At 43.9% G+C, this 21579-nt stretch overlaps 1 protein-coding gene across 8 annotated transcripts; it reads right to left on the minus strand.

The window, feature by feature from the left end:
* Positions 1-250: 250 nt before the first annotated feature.
* etv5a (ETS variant transcription factor 5a) lies at positions 251-16706 on the minus strand. 8 transcript variants are annotated; one of them, XM_064944501.1, is made up of 13 exons: positions 16562-16706; positions 14808-14941; positions 14326-14416; positions 14202-14249; positions 13356-13406; positions 10591-10714; positions 10163-10474; positions 8001-8293; positions 4769-4831; positions 4193-4258; positions 3717-3886; positions 3377-3484; positions 251-3165 (listed from the first exon to the last, which is right to left on the minus strand). In XM_064944501.1, exons 2-13 carry the CDS (start codon positions 14853-14855, stop codon positions 2929-2931), a joined length of 1611 nt encoding a protein of 536 aa, XP_064800573.1. In that variant the 5' UTR covers positions 14856-14941; positions 16562-16706; the 3' UTR covers positions 251-2928. The 8 variants fall into 8 exon arrangements, with proteins under 8 accessions (XP_064800573.1, XP_064800570.1, XP_064800568.1 ...); XM_064944498.1 differs by having other exon boundaries at positions 14190-14249; XM_064944496.1 differs by having other exon boundaries at positions 14190-14249; positions 14326-14419.
* Positions 16707-21579: the final 4873 nt, after the last annotated feature.

The following is a 21579-nucleotide window of genomic DNA, read 5'->3' on the forward strand; positions in this document are numbered from 1 at the left end:
GGATAAAATATTAAAAGGAAGGTGTCTTATTCAGTACATTGTTATTGCTTGATTTTCAAAGGTCTACCAACCTTGCCAGCAGGCATGGCAGCTAAGATAGTAAGACAAGCTCGTAAATCTAACTTGATAGCGTAAAAAAATGTATTTACAGGACAAATCTGAGGGGCCACATGCCCCTGTCCCCCTATAGGCATGATGCCTCTGGGAACAGGAAAGGGAATGAGGACACAACAGACCAGACCACAGGAAGTGAAGCAGAAAGGACATTTTATTGTACCCAGTACAGATCATTATAAACTCAGTGTAAGGTACACGTTGTGAAGAGGGAGAAAAGGTGAAGCCTATACAAGTGCAGACAACCCTTGGTCAGGGAAAAGACTATAGGTAGATACACATCTCTTCATCTGAAATGATGCCCTTTTCACTACACTGAATGTACAAAACATTATGAATACCTCATGACAGACTGACCAGGTGAAAGCTATGATCGCTTATTGAGATCACTTGTTAAATCCACTTCAAATCAGTGTAGATTTATTGTTAACCTTTATTTAACTAAGCAAGTCAGTTAAGAGCAAATTCTTATTTTCAATGACAGCCTAGGAACAGTGTGTTAACTGCCTTGTTCAGGGGCAGAACGACAGGTTTTTACCTTGTCAGCTCGGGGATTCGATCTAGCAACCTTTCGGTTAAGTCCAACGCTCAAACCACTAGGCTACCTGCCGCCCCAGTAAAAAAAATAAATCCTTTAACCTTTTTAAACAATTGAGACATGGATTGTGTATGTGCCATTCTGTTGGTGAATGGGCAAGACAAAATATTGAAGTGCCTTTGAACGGGGTATAGTAGGTGCCAGGCGCACCGGTTTGTCAACTGCAGCGTTAGCTTTTTTCCACAATCAGTGTGTATCAATACCGTGTGTATCAAGATTGGTTCACCACCCAAAGGACATCCAGACAACTTGATAACTGTGGGAAGCTTTGGAGTCAACATGGGGCAGCATTCCTGTGGAACACTTGACACCTTGCAGAGGGGCGCAACTCAATAGGTGTTCTTAATGCTTTGTAAACTCAATGTATATAGTAAACTACTTTTGACCAGGGACAATAGGGCTCCGGTCAAAAAGTAGTTCACTATATAGGTAGTAGGGTGTCATTTGGAATGCAGACACACTGTATGAACCCCAGCCATACTACCCTTTATAAATAAGACAATATTCTTGTTCTTCACCCTTTCATTCACCAAAAACGGCCTCTAAAGCAAACTGTCTGCAGTAATAGTCGAGTCACAGGGATCCTGATATATTTTTTAAGATGCATATGTTGTTATAGGCAGAACTATACAGGCTTATACAATAAAATGAAAACAGTTGCAGACTTAGCAAAAATATATATTTATATAAGTTTGTATTTTTCCCCATTTAAGAAACAAAACATGAACAAAATGCAGAAAAGTTTCACAATCTGCTTCTTTGTCCAGAGTAGAGTAAAGCGATATGTTAGTGGACAGTTTGTTTGAATACACCGTCATGCAAAGAGAAGCAGAGGTCTCTTGTTGACAACCTGTGATTGGCAGAAAGGAGTCCAGGGAACGGTGTAGAATCTCACCTCTTCGCATGCAAAGTCCTGAACAATGCCATCCTAGTGCATCTGACAAATATAGTACACTCACTGCTGAGGAAACGTCAAGCACCCAATAAAATAAGATAAAAATAAGATGTCACCATTTTAATAACTTTAGGCATGTATAAATTTAAAATCTCTAGGAAAAATTGACTGAGGTGTCCCTTTTGGAAAAGAAAAAGGATTCCTGCAGTGCCTAGTTTTTATTTAAGGAGGTGGAGTGCTAATTAGTCAGTCAGTTACAACTGAGGCAATATAAGGAGTGAGTTTATGGGGGGGGGGGGAGCGTGTGGAGTGTCACTATAAAGGAGAATGTCTGGTCGCCCCGAGTCCGCATCCAACATTCACCCCATTTTCCTTATACTGCAATTCTTTTGACCATAGACTGGTGGGCTTTGTAAAGTAGTGCTCTATATATAGGGAATAGTGTCGTTTCAGATGTAGCCACAGCTCAGAGCCTGGTGTTTTACGCTAGTAGGGCACTCACAGGTAACCCAGCAGAACAGAACACTAAATAATTACTGGATAAAAACATAGCCGGACCAGCGTTAAACAAACAAAACCTAGGCCTCTGGTTGGAGGAATCCATCCATCCAATCTGAAACCATAGAATGTCCCAGTGGGTTAGAGCACTACTAGGTCTAGATCTGTAACCAACTGTAGAAAAGCCAGCATACGAACAGACATTTCTACACTAACGTTTAAGCCTACAGAAACAAATAGGTCTGTAGGTTTGGAGTTTTTTTGCAAATTAAAGTCCTTGCTTACACAGATCTTATTGTTCATATGTGGCAGAAAAAATATAATTATGGGGGACGAAAAAGGCAACTATAGAATAGTGCTGCATTTATATATTTTGTCAGAATTAACTTAAGATACTTATTATACTCTTTTAGAAAAAGCAGATTGTCAATCAGAATTGTTACAATTCTTGCAGTCTGCGCAGAGAGACCGATCAGACAGTCCTCCGGCACGTTGTCATCATAATGCAGCCCCTGGCCCGCCATCACATCCTCTTGGTCTCCATTGCAACAACGCCACTTCGCCTTAAGTTGGCGGAACCACTGGAGTCCATTCCACACTTCCATGCCCCCCCCTCTCTTGGTACAGTAAATGATGCCAGAGATGGTGGTTGGTGCAGGTTTCTCTGCAGTCGTTTTCAGGGGGAGGGAGGGTTAAATTAATCTGTAAGATTGGAGGAGTAATTTAGCGGTAAGAGGAGAGGAAGGTTTCGGGTTTGATAGTTTCTTGCTCAGCCTCAGCCGTTTGATCTCTGGGCCGGGTTTAGTAGTAAGGGAAGTGCGTGTCAGTAGCCGTAGCTGTCAGTGAAGGGTAGGCCTCCTACACACGGCTCCCCAGAATCCCCCAGGTAAGGGGTGTTCTTGTCGTAGTGGGTGAGAGGCAGGGTGTCGTCGTCCACCTGACCGCAGGGCAGACTGTCTGGGTCGGCCTTCAGGTTGGGCCTTTGGTTGTCAGGGAAGGCCATGGAGAACAGGGCCTCAGGGTCACACACAAACTTGTACACGTACCTCTCACCAGCAACCTGCAATAGACCAATCAGAGGATAACAAGTTAGTTTGACCCACAGAATTAAATAAAACACAAAACATTATATGCAACTATGGTTAGACCCTGCAGAACTGCAGCATCATCCCCCAAGGTTTATTCAAGTAAGCCAATAGCTAGCTTGCGCCGAAGGCAGCTTAATGCTGTTGCTAAGTAGAAATGGGGAAGGATAGAAAGGGTGAACCTGCCTTTACCTTCTGCATGATGCCCTTCTCGTAGTAGTATCGCAGAGAACGACTCAGCTTGTCATAGTTCATGGCTGGCCTGTTCTTCTGGATGCCCCAGCGGCGAGCCACCTGAAGAGACAAGACAGAAAATACTGAACATCTTTAAAAAAATCAAAATAAATTAAAACGTTGAGTAGCTAGCTTTCAATAGACTGAACTATTATTAGGACCAGGGCACAGACCTGACCTCTTAAGTCATTGTTGAAGATTAGCTCTCAAGAAAATTCACCAAATCGCCTATGTTTATCAATGTAACAGTAAAATAAAACCCTGATTTAAACAAAACATCTTCCCAACGGACCTCTTCAGGCTCTATGAGTTTGAACTCCATGCCCCGGCCTGTCCAGGCGATGAAGTGACCGTTGGCCGGGTCGTCCAATAGGGTGACCAGGAACTGCCAGAGCTGCAGAGAGCCGCGACGCTGGTATGGAGGGCAGTCACGGTACACCGAGGGCTCCTGCTTGACCTTCCCTGTGAAGAGGGGGAAGAGAGCGAGAAACAGCTGTATCTGTGAGAACTGTACTCCACCACAGTCAGCTACAGGGTGGTGAGACAGTGAAGTGGAGCAGGCTGCTCATTTTACACCCGCCTGCCATCTCAGCTGCTCAAAGGAGACTTTCTACAGTTCTTCTCCTTCTTTAGTCAGTGATACAACAGACATCCTAATGACCCTGTCCTTTGTGCCACTGCTGGCAGCATGGGAGAGTCCTCCCTGTGCTGCGTGTAAAGCCCCCCCAGGGGACAGGATCCAGGGGTGTGAAAGTATATACGTTTTACCTTCAAGTCTGTCAGGAACCACACAGGTATCGTCGTAGTACAGGTGAAGCTCTCTGAAGGAGAAACCTGTAATATGAGAGAAAGAGACATTAGCTAGGGCGTGGGAATGCAGCCTCCATTTTGCTGTGGAAGCCAGCTACTAATGTTCTAGGGGGACTAAACTGCTCACAAAGCAATATAGCCGGGCAGCCTCCCAAAAGTGGAAAATTCTGTTGAGCTAATATCATGCAGTACTGCGGAGCTGTGTTGAAATGCTCACATAGTGAAAACCTAAACAGGACTCGTTGATAGATGCAACATCCCGAGCGACGTCATTCTAATGTTGAGCTCTACCATCCGGCCTGCCCTATTACCCAACCATGCAGCACTTTAACAGGGAAATATGTCCCAACAGGGTCAACGGCTACCATGGCTTTGAGTTTCCCTTGTTTTATTAGTTGCTATTCACACACACCTTCCTAGTAATGTTTTTATTGCAAGAGTTCTAATAAATACAATTTACAATGCTTTTATCACATGTCAAATAAACTTGAAACCCTCCTCTGCTAAGACGGGAAAACAGTTACAATAACTTACTTTCATGGTTGTTTTGGTAGAAGGTCCCTGCTCTTCCAAATGTAGACTGACAGATAGGCACTTCTGTAACAGAGGGAGGGGAGAAGACAGGTTACACTGACTGCCTCGTTCCATTCTCACACTCTAAACACAAAAACCTCTGCCATGAGTATATTTGGCCGCTGCTAGTAGAGAGAGATTGTACATATTTACTAGTAAAGGGAGCTCATACATACAAGCAGTATCCATTTACTGTATGTGTGTCACTGGGATATGTTCGGTTTCTGTTCGAATTGTGGCACAAACTATTCAAGTTGCATTTGTGGTCCCACCCATTCACGTGGTTGGTGACATGAGGATGAACAGTGTGGAACAAAAAGCTTTACTTCTGTTCTACCTGCTGCTGCAGCAGCACTTCCTCCTCTTACACAACTGGCTTTGACCTAGCAGCAAAACAGCTGGGCTGTAAATGTCCACTAGCTATCCCACCACATCTGTTGGAGCGGGCTAAGCCCTGATCAGAGCACACTATGCAGCGCGCAACAGGCCTCGCATGTCCACTGAGCCCCCAAATAGGATTACCCATCGGCATTAGAACGGGTTGGGCTTTCAGATATTAAAATCACAACAATCAAGTTACGCCCCTGTCGCCCATGGGATCAAGCCCCGCCCCCTTTAACTTCTGTGTCACTGTGGCAGAAGTGAAGTGTCCCCACCCACCCTACATTTACTGTCCTCTGCTGAGGAGCAGATCTTTCACACTTCAGGGCCATTTCTACAAAACGTTTAATCTCGTACTGTCAACGCAAGTTGAGCCTGTTACAGCATAATATGCTCTATCCAATTGCAACACATTGGTTGTCTTAGATGGCACCGATTCTCATATATAGCACAAATTTTGACCATAACACAAAAGTAATGCACTAGATTGGGAATACGGTGCAATTTCAGACATCCATTATCTGGTGAGCTGTCCCAACCAGGAGAGCCCTATGATGGTGGCTATGCCCATAGATTGAGATCAATGAGATGGGTACATGTAGTTCCAGAAAATAAATAGATCATTTACAAAATGCCCAAGTAGGTGACTTGGAAGGCAACACAAATGAAATGATATTCATGTAAGAAAGTCTGATAGCTAACTCTTGGTTCAGACCTCTAGGAGACATGGTACACAGTGAACGCAATAAAATTATCTTCTCAATAATTGGTTATCAGTATCCTCCCCCCCCTAGGAGTCTTAACATGTTCGATACCAATGTGTCTCAGAGAGCTAATGTTGTGACGAGCCTCCATGAAATACGCAGCCACAGGGTTCCTCAAGGTCATGCCTCCTGATATTACTCCTGTGTTCTGCTATTCTAGTTTTCCTACATAGCATAGACCATAGATATCTGATCAGGTATATTTGTAGAACACGTAATGATGCCCTTAATCTTAATAGCCTTGCCTGTAATAGGGCGATTGTGCATTTGTTGGTAAAGTTACACTGGGGCATCCGCCACCTCTATAGTTACTGTCTGGCACATGGTCTAGAATAGGTACTACTTAGCGCTGGTGGAAGACCTAGCGCCCCAACATCAGTCAAATGGGGGTGTCTGAAGACAACCCGCAGGGGTTCTTTAAACGTCTTTTCCAGTTGTGGATCAGTGCTCGATGTGCCAGTGTATTTTAATGATGTGGTCGAACTGTTTACCAAGTGGGGAGATACTGAAGGGCGGAGAAGTTTGGGTGTGAGGCTGTCATCCTGGATCATATTTTCATAATGTTCCCTTGCGTCGTGCAGCCATTCCTCTGGGTAACCCCGCTGTCTGAAACGCTCATCCAGATGGTCGGCTTGTTTGTCATGGTCACTGGCCTACAAATCCTGCGTATGCGACTATTGGCTGACGGGGAGGCTCTTTTTTAGGGGTGGGGGGGGCTGTCTCCACATAACTGGGAATTCCTGTATAGGTCCATGCTAAAGACACACCCCTCCCTCAATCAAAATGTTAAAAAAATAATAATGTAAAAATAATTTTAAAAAAATACAAAAGCAGGAATATTTTCAGTCAATGGAGGTCACAATAGGAGGTCACAATAGGTCTCCCTGGTGGCTTATCCATTTGTTTTTTCACCCGCCATGTGTCATGTCCCTAATGGTTACGTGAAGTGAAATGTCTACATCCCAAAATATACACACTCTGTTTTGATCTGAAGAGCCGTTTTGGATCATTGTCAAAAGCAGTGAATTGGGAGCTTTAATAGTGTACGGCCCTTGTTTTTTACTAGTATTCTTTATTAGCCCAGCACCTGTTTAAGTATGTGCGTATAGGCTATGCCCATATACACAAATCCATCCAGAGAGGGAGACAGAGGCTGGGCCAGTGAGCCTTTACGTTGATGTACGTATTTATAGGCTATAAGAAGCTTAGCATTACGTCACTGGCCTCTCAATCAAAGCTGAAAGGGAGAATGAGGGGGATAGTGCAAAGCTGGCCTGGGCAGAGGGAAGGAAGAGAGAGGTGGGCACTGGTGGCAGAAGAGGGACAACAGCAGGGGTGCTTTGGTGGTGGGGGGGGGTACACAATTGTTCTTATTTTGCCACCTTACCTATAGGTAAATAGTGTTGGATTGTGTAGCTAAGACTTTTGGGATGGGAGACAACTGCATCTGGCAAGTCAATCTGCATATTGAATTAATTTCAATGTAATGGTAGTAAAGTTCATACTTGCATACTAGCTCCCTCTGTAAATACAGCGTAGTGGCCCAAATCTATCCTAGGTAGCCCTATACTAGTGAAGTAGGTTTCCTTGAACCTGGCCGGGATGACGGACCTATTTACCTGTTGGCAGAGCCTTAAGCCGGGCTCAGAGATTCATGTTTACTGGCCTGAGGGTCAGAGAGCAGTGTGATTTAAGAGCCACGCGGTCGTGTGCGTTACGAGTGTTGATACAGCGCTGTGCAAGGCAAGAGGGGTTTTAACTAACTCTCCCAGGACAGCAGCCATAATCAGAGAGCCCCAAGGTTGTGTCCGGCTTACCCATCCTCCTTTCCTAAATACGCACGTCATTTTATGGAAGGAAAGGACTGGTGGAAGAAATAGGTTGGAAGCTTGTGCTTACAGCAACCTAATACATTGAGTGCACACTTGAGAAGGGTAGATAATTTGAAGTCAAGACTCACACCCTCAACCCGAGCCTTATGACCTTATGACCCAAGCCGCCTTGGGTCAGACCAATCCAGAGCAGCCTGGAGGTAGCCAGCCACTCACCAGAGTCGAAGCAGAAGTCCCGGGGCTCCTGCTTGATGGCCATGGGGTGGAAGGCACCCTGAGAGCCCATGGAGGGGACACCCTCCTCAGTGTAGCGGGGGTCCAGCAGCTCTTGCTTGAAGCCATGTAGACCAGGGACCAGGGGCTCAGACATCTGGCGGTGGTAGGGGGGCCTCCCATCCCTGGGCAGGGTGCTGTGGCTGGGGGCCTGCTGCTGGGCCAGGAACTGGGGGCGAGCCTGGCTCTCAGAGGGAGGGAAGGGGAGACACGGCTCCGACATTTGCCTCTGGAACCTGGGGTGGAGGAAGACATGGGAGGGTGGTTGGATGGTGGTTATTCATGAAAGCTGTTGATATAGAAAAAAAACTGAACAGAGATTGAATGAAAGTTGAAAATATTCTAATTAACTACTTATGGTTATTGATAAACTGTTGCTTAAAAACAGATTGAGTGAATGAAAACTGTTGGTGATAAACTTAAGTGTAAGAGTGAGTCTCTTGAACTATTGATGAACTTGAGAATCCAGCTTTAGACCAAGACACACAAGCCACTCAGGAGCCAAATTGTCTCACTTAAGCCAGTGAATACACGCTGTAAATGAGATGTTGGGGGCAGGTGTCACTAGCTAGCAGATATAAAAAGATTCTCCAGTGACAGTAAGACTCCCTTTTCTAGACGGAGCTCATTGGCCTGGACACAAAAGAGACAAGGCCAATGGCTTCTGGCTGCACATTGGTTCCACATTACTGGCTGGTGATGACATGCCCTGCGTACCAACACATCCCACCAGGAGTCCTGTCACAGGTGGGGGTGACAGGTGGTGTGTAAGGGGACGTGGGTCATTCTCACGGGGGTCTGGTTTAGACAATCTCCAAAGGAGGAGCCTGTCACGCTACCAGTGACCCTTCCTCAACATCATAAGTGCACTTCCCCAACCCTAAAGTCAGCATTAGTGAAAGGTCACAAGGCCTGACACTCTCCACTGAGCTTGGTGTTTAAATGGCACGTTGGGTCTCACAGGGCAATGGAAACATGTGAGCTCATGTCTCCTTGAGATAAAGATGGGTGTGTACATTTAGAGCAGTCAGAGTAGAGATATACACACACACTCATCAGTTTACATGTTAGTAAACACATGGAAGGAGTCCTTCACTGGTTGGTCAATGTTGGATGTTTAATCTCCATATTCAGAATATTTACCAAAGGCAATAAATCACTTTTCTCCAGGGTAACCCGGTGTTTCCCAACAAAACCAGAAGTGTCATTCAAAAGCATATCAAATCAAATTTTGTATCACATGCGCCACATACAACAGGTGTAGACCTTACTGTGAAATGCATACTTACAAGCCCTTAACCAAGAAATAGAGTTACGAATATTTGCTAAATAAACAGTAACAATAAAATTACATAACAGCGCAGCTATATACAGGTCCGGTTTGGGATGAGTTGGACCGCACAGTGCAGGAAAAGTAGCCAACAAGTGCTCAGCATATGTGGGAACTCCAAGGCTGTTGGAAAAGTACTCCAGGTGAAGCTGGGTGGCTACTTTGAAGAATCTAAAAGTTACACTTCTTTAACACTTTTGGTTACTACATGATTCCATGTGTGTCATTTCATAGTTTAGATGTCTTCACTATTATTCTACAACATAGAAAATATTAAAAATAAAGAAAAACCATTGAATGATGTGTCCAAACTTATGACTGGTACGGTATATCTTTACAATTACAAAATGTGACCCAAAAGCCAGATGGAGATGGGTAAATTAGACAGTCAGTCTTTATATTACTGTAGCATAGACTATGCTGCAGCAAATGTAGGCCTACCTGTCACAAGAAAAACATTTTCCATGAGTTGATAAGTCTACATGCATTGAACTGCGCTCCATAATGAGATGGGCTGTCTGTCACCACCCCGAATGTTGATTCATTATGCTGAGGCAGTAGGGAAGCCAGATTTACACATAGCAAATCATTTAACAGTTCCATTTCACACCATGATGTTCATATAAATCATTTATTATAATTGACCGGTTTCAGTTATTTATCCTGGGAAAAGGGGAGTGGTTTTGGGCGGTGAAGCGCAGTAAATCTCAGTAACCGGGTTCCTGCCACTCAACCCTAGTGAGTTGCTGCAGCACAGCATGACAGGACCACTCACCTGTGTTCAGGGCTGTAGGTGCCATCCTGACTGAGGTGTGAGGGTGGGCAGGGCACTGCGAAGGGCGGGCTCTGGCTGTGGAGGGAGAGCGGCCTCTGCTGGCTGTGGGCGGAGCCGACTGCTTGGTTGCCAGACTGCCCGTGCTGCAGTGGATGTGGCCCAAGCACCTGGTTCTGATTGGGTATTTGAGGGGGAGGAGTCTGCTCACTGAGTGGGTGTGTCCCTGGGGTGTTGGTAGAGCTGCACAGTGACACAGGTGTAGAGGGAGGGGTCAATGGCTTGTAGCCCAAACTGGGTTTCCTCTCATAGGCACTGTGGAGGGAAGGTGATAAAGACAAAGACAGAGGGCTTGGGTCAGCATGGTGATAATACTGGGCACTTGTCTTGTTGGTGTGGAGAAAGGAAAGATATATAAAAACGGTCCACACCTGTAGCTGTAAAGGCACTTCTCTCCGTACGGCATGAGACTCCTGTCCTGGCTACAAGGAGAAAGCTCTTTAGAAGGACTGAGTTCCCGTTTAATCTTGGTTTGTGGGGGGCCATGAAACATCACTGAGGAGAGAAGGAGGACGAGGGGCAACACATCAAACACTGCTATAGCTCATTCAACCCATAAACAGTGAAGATAATCGGTGCTTATTCAATATCCTCGTTGATCAATTTTAATGGTAAGGACATTGGACAGTGTCTTGTCTTCTCCCCTCAACCATTTGTCACATGTTAAAGACAGCTGACACCACATAAAAAAGTATTATGATACAAAAATCAGTATTCACTGTAGTGTTTTTGCAGACTAAGTGAACTGTAGTATTTACAGTTCACTATAGTAAGGAATGTAGTGTTTTTGTTTTATTATCTTTGACATAGAAGTGGATAATTTTTCCTTCAGAAAACCTACTGAGCACATTTCCATAACCTGTAAGTAGGTAGGACTGGGGTCTGAATGGATAGTACAGCTCTTCTGCTCTTTCTATAACCTGTAAGTAGGTAGGACTGGGGTCTGAATGGATAGTACAGCTCTTCTGCTCTTTCTATAACCTGTAAGTAGGTAGGACTGGGGTCTGAATGGATAGTACAGCTCTTCTGCTCTTTCTATAACCTGTAAGTAGGTAGGACTGGGGTCTGAATGGATAGTACAGCTCTTCTGCTCTTTCTATAACCTGTAAGTAGGTAGGACTGGGGTCTGAATGGATAGTACAGCTCTTCTGCTCTTTCTATAACCTGTAGGTAACACAATATTTGGTTTATACTTGGCATGTAGGTTTCTCACTTATGGGTGGCACAAACTGTGATATGGAGGAGGGGAATGGGCGGGGTATATGCAAATTGTATACTGCAACATTCTATAGTAAGGACTAAAAATGATCAAGGGACACATGTGTTGTCTAGTATTCTACAGTTAACTATATAATATTCTAGTAAGAACTGTAGTATTCAAAAGTAAACTATTTTTTCATGTGGGTCAGTCAAATAAAACCTCCATCAGTATCATACTATCACCACGTGACTAAAATCTCCCCTTTGATTTCCATTAAGGACCCAGACTTTGTCCCAAATGGCACCCTATTCAGTGCACTACTTTTGATCCAGGGCCCATAGAGCCATTTGGGATGCAGTCCCAGTCAATACCCATGAATCAGTGTGGCCGTAACTCAATGATTTTCCTCCCCTCACTGTAACCATTAGCCCACTAGATCTCCAGTCTCACATCGGCTCCCATTTCCGGCGCCACATAATGGGGTAGTGAAACTGGATACCCGGGCGAGAGGAGTGTCAGGAGCTGGATGCATCACCCTAAACCTGGGTCTGATGGACCAGGGACAGAAGCGAGGGAAACAATAGGCACATGAGCCCAACTCCCTGTATATGCATGCTATAGAAGCCCAGAGCAGGGCAACATGCAGTAATGCTTCAGGAGAGAAAGACTGTATAATGGATAGAAAATGAGAGATTAGGGCACTTTCCCCCCCACTTCTAGACAGGGGTCGAGATGATGGGAGGGCAAGGCTCAGTACAGTACAATGCAGGAGGAATGTGTGTGCGCAGCGCATTGGCTGCCATGTGACGGCCGGATGATTGCAGGCACGGCAGGGGCCACATGGAGCTGGTGAATAGAGGGCCTGTGAGAGTCTGGCCCCCTGCCTGGCTAAAGGGGTTGCTGCCAATCACATACACACGCACACACATTATCCTGCACACTTACAAACGCACAGCTATGTCAAGAACTATACTGCAGAAACCACAGTGAACAAACTGGCGTTCTACAGTCTCCTACACACACCCTAGCATGGGCCTCTATCTAAACACACGTGATGTGACGGCATCAACCTCAATAATATGGTGCAACATCTCAGCTTAGCGGTCAATACATTAGAACATGCTAGGCTACCATGTAGATCAGGATCCATACACTAACAAAGACTGAGAAACCACGTCCCGTCTCTGCTACCACGTCAGACAAAAACAAACTGTAAAATACACTCCATTGAACATAACTCAAATATTTCCCTCAGCTGCCAAATAAAGGCTCCGTACACTGCAGACAAATGGGGGAAGTGGAGCTGTACAGGAACTCTAGGAGAGGTGGGAGAAAGACTGGACACTCTTTTGGATAGAGGTGGGTAGACCCATTCCAGAAGCTGAGTGTGAGTGCATGAAAGTGTGAAATCAGATGAGCTTGGCTCATGTGATGCCCCATGCCAATCGCCTGATAACACCCCCCATAAATGGGGTTGGGGGTTGGGGGGGGGTCTATTCCCAGAGGAAAGGTGGTTGAGGAAAAGAATGAAGTCAGGACCTGGCAGAATGAAAACAGGAAAGAAAAGGCAAGCAAGCAAGATCTTGTCAGGGGTTGTTATCTTGAAGATGAACCCAGTCAATGTAGCAGAGTAAAGACTTCAAGAGCAAACTGAGTAAAACTTTGAGGGCAAATGGCTCGTTCAGTGAAGCAGTTTAATCCTGCAGGCCTAGGTTGTCAAGCACAGCAATAGTCCCAAGATCAGATCTAGCTACATTGTGTGCTTGGGGGCACTTGACACGGTCTCTGACGTCTGCAGAATACTCAAACGTTTGACAAAGTTGGCTGGGATTCAAAACAGCACGGATACCTAGATCCAGAAGACCCACGGCTCTGGCTGGATCCCACCGGTCCCACATACCAGCCTGGTATAAATAATACATCTCAGGTACTCACAGCTATCAGACTGGAAATCTGGGACAAACTGTTCGTCATCAGGTACCTGGGCTGTGGAGGGAGAGAGAGGAGAGTTAAACAAGTGGATACTAACTGGGTCCCGGCCCGGTGAACAACATTGGAACTGTCAATCTCATCTTAGGGTCTTGATTCAAAAAGAGCCAAAGGTATTTTGTTCAACCCACCGGGGGGGGGTGAGAAACTAAGTTGGCCGTTACTTGGGCACTTTAAAACAGGGACAATAGTTGTCGCAATCTCAAAACAATGGACTAGTCCCTAATGAATTCACCTTTGTATTACTGGTGTTGTGGACCAAAGAGGGAAACTGTCTAATAAGAAATTGAATAATGACAATTAAAAAGGTGCGTTTAAAGAAATGTTGTTATAAGTGTAGAACAATTTTTTACTTTATCCTCGTCATCAAAGTTGCTCATTCATGGGACTTTGCTCTACTTACTCTGAGTGCATAGAAAGAACACCGTAATATTTAAAGTGACCAGCTTTGGTTAATCGTTAATCTGCCCAATTGCTCGATGCATCTTAACCATCTGTTGGAAACATAATTAAACCACCCAAGACATTTGACCAATTATCTCACACTTGGCTACTATTTAGAAAATAAGGCTTTATTGTTCTGCATGCACAGAAGGTAGCTACTTCAAGGGGAATTGTAATGCTTGGCTAAGGCCTTCAGATATGGATAGTTTTTAATTAACATAACCAATGTCTACCAGAGGGCAAGTGGTGTTAGGTGATGCTGAGAGCAACAGAATACATCAAAATAAATTCAGCAGAAAAGGGAAGCATTTGGTATCAACTCTGTGGTATACGTACAAGATAACTCACCTTCTGCAATCCAAATCTCCTGTAACTGGCTGAGGTCTTGGAACAGGTCTGAAACAGAGGTTAAATCAAAAAATTATGATATGCTGTGACAAGGTCACAAAGGGGAATTAGGTTGTCCAATTACCTTCCGTGTCCTGGGCGAGTTCTGTGTCTACAAACTTCCTTTTCCTGTTGTCGATGACTGGTCTGCTGTATGGTTCCTCCACATGAGATTTCTGCTGCAATGATGAAAACACAACCAACATGTTAGTGCTGTCTGTGTCACTCAGAGCCATTTATGGATGTAAATGGCTCTGGTGTGACTCATGATTGAGACTGAACGCCACGTCCCATCCAATCCACTTCTAGCTGGAAAGTTGACAAGCCTAAATCTATGGCTCTCTTCCAATATCCACATTAGAATACCATTGATAATACATGGCCAATACATTCTGCATTCCAAGTAGTATGGACGTGTAGATATTGGATTGGAACGTATGATGATATCCATGCTTAAGATTGCTAAAGAGAACCATAGAAATAGAATAAGTAGAATCAGCATCACCATTCAAAATCAATGGTTCTAGTAATTCTATGAAGATCACTAGACATGAGGAGCATTCTTACATTGGGTGGGACCATAAATGGGACTTGCTGGTCGTAGAATCGGTCCATGTTATCTGGGTCTCCAAAGGTTCCCAGAAAAAGGTATTCGCTTTAAAGCGATAGCGCGAGGGTCACTTTATGTACTAGCTGTTCAACTGTGGACGAAACATAGAAACATGTTTAGATCAAAACTCTTGAGTACTCTGGGAGTCACCTAGTTTATCCTTCACTCATATTGACAGACCTGAAAGCAAGCTGAAACCTTACTACCGAGCTATAATCAGCACCTATACAATAATCTCCACCCCTCGTGCTTTTAAGTGAACATGCTGGTTAAGAGCATATGCACAATGTAAATACACTCTGTAGTTGTGTGACTTATGTAACTCTTACATAAGGCAAAGCCAACCATCTGTGCAGGCGATTAGGAGACTGCAATAATAATCAGCTAAGACTGAGCTGGGAAAACTTAAGGATGGGTCTTAGCCCTGTACTCATTTCAGGATACTGCACTGGGTGACCATGCTTTGTATGAAGCACAGATGAGTGTCACTGTACAGTGTTTAACCCCAAAACAACTTGAGACAGTGGAGAACAGTATTAGACAATACATAAAAACAGTCTATAAAGTCCAATGCAAACGTCTCTTTACTATGCCACCATTCTGGGGCAAAATACTTGTAGTAGATACTGCCCTTTAAATATACAAATGTAGCACAGCTGTCGTGTCCCCTGGGCATTGCAAAGCACGTTACAGTGAAAAATATATAAAGTCCGGGAATAGAAAACAGTAACATTAGCCTGCCTACATGTCCTTCCATTCCACACGGATACTTCTCGCGCTCTAAACCTCCTCAAGAGTGATACGAGTCAGTCACTAGACTTCAACCCCCGTTTATTCTGACGAATAAAAGGCATAGCTGGCCAATCATTAAAGAAACATATAGTAGCAACCCATTGAAAAGATGCATTTACTAATGCATACAATGTGCCAGTCCAATAGTGTACACAATGAGGCACATATTGACAAGCAGTGAAAACAGTAGCATTAGGTAATGGCCCATATCTATTCCAAAATACGTGATCACAATTTAGAATAATAGCCTAATAAAATTACAATTTAAATGGAATTCACGCCTTCGATCATATAACTTCTGCCAAAACTCGGTGGTGGGACATTGTCGGCAATCAAGAAAAGCAAGACAAATCACTTGATAATTATACTATAAAGCTATAAAAACTAAAATGACATTAAAACGCTTTTGGTTTCAAATAGTTACTGAAAAAAACATCCTACTAAAAAAGCTTAGCCATTTTATAAAAGCAAATTGCAGCTAATAGGAGATGAATAACATCCTACCTACACCCCTAGTACCCCCCTCTCTCTTCACCGAACCCTTGTTTTTGTCAATGAAGTGAAACTCGATCCGTATGGAACAGAGAAAAAACCTGACCTCTCCATTCATAAAATCACAAACAGCCGATCGACCTCGGAGATTAGAAAACTAAAATATGCAGACTCAGATAAAAGGTACATGCAAATACACAGCACAATTTAAAAATAGGAATATAGTGCATGGCACAACTTAATACAAAGCGAAAGAAAATGGTTGCTAAAGTAAACGCTTTCTTGGAGAAGATGGCGATCCGTTTTAGCCCATGGCAGAGATATACATTTGCTGTTGCATGCACTCGTAAACTTATGGGCATAATAGATCGCTACAGAGGCCTATCCAGGCAAATTGAAAATAGAAAGCATTAATATATTACTCAACCTGTGCGTGTTTCAATTCCGTTACAGTATGGAAAGAATACAATAAAAAAATCCACAAAAGACACTAACGTCGTCTGTCTCCGTTTAATGATCAATTTATGCGGTCCGTCCGACTCCCAAAACTTGACTGAGCCTATAGTTAATGGACGGTTAGTTTTCCCTGGGGCTCGAGTAGGCTATACAGAGAGGCACACGCGTATTGGCTCATTGGCATTGTCCTTCAAGTAAGTAACCAATGGGTATCTTAAACTTAATTATACATGAAGTGCTCAAGGACCAATCGTATCGCAAGTCCGTCCTATATTTGTGAATGGCTGGGTTTCATTCATTGTTTTTCAGTTAAAACCGCCGAGGGACAGCTAAATAATAAAAAAATGTTTTGGTCACAAACACATATTTAGCAGATGTTATTGCGGGTGTAGTGAAATGCTTGTGTTCCTAGCTCCAACAGTGCAGTAGTATCTAACAGTGCAGTAGTATCTAAAAATGATTCACAACAATACACACATCTGAAAGTAAAAGAATGGAATTAAGAAATATATAATTATTAGATGGAGCAATGTCAGAGTGGCATTGACTACAATACAGTAGAATATAATACAATATATACATATGTGATGAGTAAAGCAGTATGTCAACATTATTTAAGTGACTAGGGTTCCATTATTAAAGTGGCCAGTGATTTCAAGTCTATGTATATAGGGCAGCAGCCTCTAAGGTGCAGGGTTGCGTAACCAGGTGGAAGCCGGCTAGTGATGGCTATTTACCAGTCTGATGGCTTTAAGATATAAGCTGTTTTTCAGTCTCTCGGTCCGAGCTTTGATGCACCTGTTCTGACTTCGCCTTCTGGGTGATAGCGGGGTGAACAGACCGTGGCTCGGGCGGTTGATGTCCTTGATTACATTTTTGACCTTCCTGTGATTTTGGGTGCTGTAGGTGTCCTGGAGAGCAGGTAGTTTGCCCCTGTTGATGCGTTGGGCAGAACGCATCACCCTCTGGAGAGCCCTGCGGTTGCGGGCGGTGTAGTTGCCGTACCAGGTGGTGATACAGCCCGACAGGATGCTCTCAATTGTGCACCTGTAAAAGTTTGTGAGGGTTTTAGGGCCAAGACAAATTTCTTCAGCCTCCTGAGGTTGAAGAGGTGCTGTTGTGCCTTCTTCACCACACTGTCTGGGTGGGTGGACCATTTCAGATTGTCAGTGATGTGTACGCTGAGGAACTTGAAGCTTTCCACCTTCTCTACTGCGGTCCCGTCGATGTGGATAGGGGTGTTCTCCCTCTCCCTCTTTTTCCTGAAGTCCACGATCAGCTCCTTTGTTTTGTTGACATTGAGTGAGAGGTTATTTTCCTGGCACCAGTCTCCCAGGGCCCTCGCCTCCTCCCTGTAGGCTGTCTCGTCATTATTGGTTATCAGGCCTACTGCTGTTGTGTCGTCTTGATGATTGAGTTGGAGGCGTGCGTGGCCACGCAGTCATGGGTGAACAGGGAGTACAGAAGGGGGCTGAGCACGCACCCTTGTGGGGCCCCTGTGTTGAGGATCAGCGAAGTGGAGGTGTTGTTTCTTACCTTCATCACTTGAGTGGGAATGGGTTGCACCTACTGAGAAGGGGGAGGTAGAGGTGATGGGACGGACAGGACAATTATTGACTTCTTATTTCATTAACTTATTTATTTTTGGTTTGTTTGGTGTTTTATCCTGTATCCATGTTTACATTTTTTTTACTGTTTTAAATACTTTATCTATGTACTTTTCGAATATTATTGCCTGTCTGTGATCTGAACCCAACACAGAAAAAAAAGAAAGAATCAAAGGTTGGTCACAAGAAAAGTAGCAAACCATTCTCATCATCATTATCATCTGTATATAAACCTAAACCCTCTCTTAAAAACGCCAATGAGAAATATATGGGGAATATCCAGCAGCTGTTCCTAAAAGCCAATAGCTGTGATATATGTAAAACAGAATCCCTAAAAGCCAATAGCTGGGATGTAGCACAGCAGGTGTATCTCACTGATCATCCCTAAAGCCAACACCTCATTTGGCCGCCTTTCCTTCCAGTTCTCTGCTGCCTGTGACTGGAACGAATTGCAAAAATCGTTGAAGTTGGAGACTTTTATCTCCCTCACCAACTTTAAACATCTGCTATCTGAGCAGCTAACCGATTGCTGCAACTGTACATAGTCCATCGGTAAATAGCCCACCCAATTTACCTACCTCATCCCCATACTGTTTTTATTTATTTACTTTTCTGCTCTTTTGCACACCAGTATCTCTACCTGCACATGACCATCTGATCATTTATCACTCCAGTGTTAATCTGCTAAATTGTAATTATTCGCCTACCTCCTCATGCCTTTTGCACACAATGAATATAGATTCTTTTTTTCTTTATTTTGTAAAACATTTTTATTATTATATATATTTTTTCTACTGTGTTATTGACTTGTTTATTGTTTACTCCATGTGTAACTCTGTGTTGTTGTCTGTTCACACTGCTATGCTTTATCTTGGCCAGGTCGCAGTTGAAAATGATAACTTATTGTTGTAGCCTACCTGCTAAATAAAGGTGAAATTAAAATTAAAATTAAATTATAAGATTGGAGGATGGACATTAATAGTATGAATAGATAAATATACTGTATGTATAGTGGAGTCTTTGTTGCCTGGCCCTAAGGTCTGGGGAGTAGAGGTTGACTTACAGTAGAGGGTCTTTTTATTATTGACCTGTATGTCGCTCTCTGTTGGGGCGGATGTGGTGGGAGGTGTGTGTGTGTGTGGGGGGGGGCTAGTGGAGGCATTGTTCGAGAGCGAGCATAATGTATTTGTATTCCAATTCTTTCCTTAAATAAATGCGACACACAGTGACACATGCCACATTGGCTGTGTTTACACAAGTAGACCAATTTTAATATTTTATTTCACTAATTGTCCATTTGTCCAATCAGATCAGCTCTGAAGAATAATTGGGTTGACTGTGTAAAAGCAGCCAAAGACTGCTGCATGTGTACAAGTACAAACCTCTCCCGAAGGACCTCTGTGTCTGAGAGCATCCATCTGGAGGAGGCCTACAGTGAGCAGCATTATTCCCGTCCGAAACTTATTTGTGCCAGCAGGTACTGGGTCAGTGTGACACAGATCTCTGCTCCTTATGCTATGTAAGCTAATCCAGCTCTTCTTCTTCCCAAAGTGATGTCCCAGTAACTCCTGCTGGTATACCAGGGAGGTGTGTGTTTAATTGATTGTTTATTAGGACCTCTTTTAGCCCACAATGGGACAAAATATAGGTATAGTACAGTAACATTCATAACATACAGTATTGAAAGTATGGAAGCTGCTCTTGAGCAATAGCCTTCATTAAAGCCTTATCAAATCTGGGTCTTTCCTTCAGAGTCCCTTCAGTCTTTCCTTCAGTGTCCCATGTTAGGCCCATCTCTCATTCCTCACTTCAGCTAACTAGGTCCCCTCACAGCCGGATCATTGTACTGTAGTATTAAATAAGTGGATCACTCTCAAATCTTAATAATTGAGTCTTCATGGCAGTTATACCAAAGGGAATGTCTGACTGTCAATGTGCTATTTCCAAGATAATAAAAAACTAGAAAAATCAGTGTTGAGGTCAAATGATGCTCTCCGCGACGCCAGACAAGATGTGACTTGTCTTGCCTTGCTATTAATAGCTTCACAATGTCTGCGTCCCAAATGGCACCCTATTTGCGATGTATTGAACTACCTTTGACCAGGGCCCATGACCCAGAGCCCTATAGTGCACTAAAGGGAATAGGGTGCCCTTTGGGACGCTTGACAGAGATAATTCCTGCCTTATTATCGCAGCTTGTGTGGCGAAGAGAAGACTCCCAGCCAAAGGCTCCTCTGTCTCTGTGGGGCTTACAGTTGTATAAGTACAGTATGCATTTCAAATGGCACTCTATTCCCTATGTAGTGTACTACTTTTAACCAGGGCCCATATATAAGGAATAAGGTACCATTTGGGACTTAACCAGAGAGAGATCTTCTCTCCTTGCTCTTGCTTTCTGCTCAAACGCCTGTCTCTGTGTCTCTGCTGGAGAAGAGTAATTAAACAATTACACACCGGCGAGAGGAGAGAGCTCTCCATATGTTAATGCATACACTCCTCACAGTTAGAAGACCTTGATAAAGGAGGCGAGAGGAGAGAGCTCTCCATGTGTTAATGCATACACTCCTCACAGTTAGAAGACCTTGATAAAGGAGGCGACAGGAGAGAACTCTCCATGTGTTAATGCATACACTCCTCACAGTTAGAAGACCTTGATAAAGGAGGCGACAGGAGAGAGCTCTCCATGTGTTAATGCATACACTCCTCACAGTTAGAAGACCTTGATAAAGGAGGCGAGAGGAGAGAGCTCTCCATATGTTAATGCATACACTCCTCACAGTTAGAAGACCTTGATAAAGGAGGCGACAGGAGAGAGCTCTCCATATGTTAATGCATACACTCCTCACAGTTAGAAGACCTTGATAAAGGAGGCGAGAGGAAAGAGCTCTCCACTTAGCACTCCAAATAGCCCAGCATTCTTTAAGTTATATTCATTAGATAGTTTGGGGTTGTCAGTGCAAATGGCTACATGTTAGATATTAAATTGATGTGAGGGCACAGTATGGGGTTACTTAAGAGGTTTTAAGAGTACACATTTAGGCTTCATAACTCCTGCAAAGGCTGTAAGGGGAAGTAAACATTTAGTTAAGTTTGGTTCTAGGCTTATTTGCTTTAAAATCATCAAAGTTGGAAACAATCCCCTCAGTCATAGGAAAAACAAAGCTGCATTTTATGGTGGGCTGGGACGAGAACAACCTGTGTGTGTGTGCGCATGTGCCCGAGGTCTTGAGAGGGGAAGGAGCATGGATAGAGGGGGTGGGTGAAGGAGCAGTGTGTCATGGGTGTGGTGGGGGATATGGGTCTTCTGCAGTTTGGTCATTCAATCACATTAGTCATTGGCCGTGTTCGAGAGCATCAAAACGGTGATGTATCACAGGTAAAT

Source organism: Oncorhynchus masou, chromosome 29 (assembly GCF_036934945.1).
Source record: "Oncorhynchus masou masou isolate Uvic2021 chromosome 29, UVic_Omas_1.1, whole genome shotgun sequence".
Classification (NCBI taxonomy): Eukaryota; Metazoa; Chordata; class Actinopteri; order Salmoniformes; family Salmonidae; genus Oncorhynchus; species Oncorhynchus masou.

Bases quoted from the DNA above. Each gene is read 5' to 3' on its own strand.
- etv5a (XM_064944496.1), bottom strand. From the start codon at position 14,855: ATGGACCGATTCTACGACCAGCAAGTCCCATTTATGGTCCCACCCAAT. The intron at 10,475-10,590 runs GTGTGGACCGTT...TTCCCTCCACAG, and splicing joins AAGTGCCTTTACAGCTACAG to TGCCTATGAGAGGAAACCCA. The intron at 8,294-10,162 runs GTGAGTGGTCCT...CCTCCACCCCAG, and splicing joins ACCTACAGCCCTGAACACAG to GTTCCAGAGGCAAATGTCGG.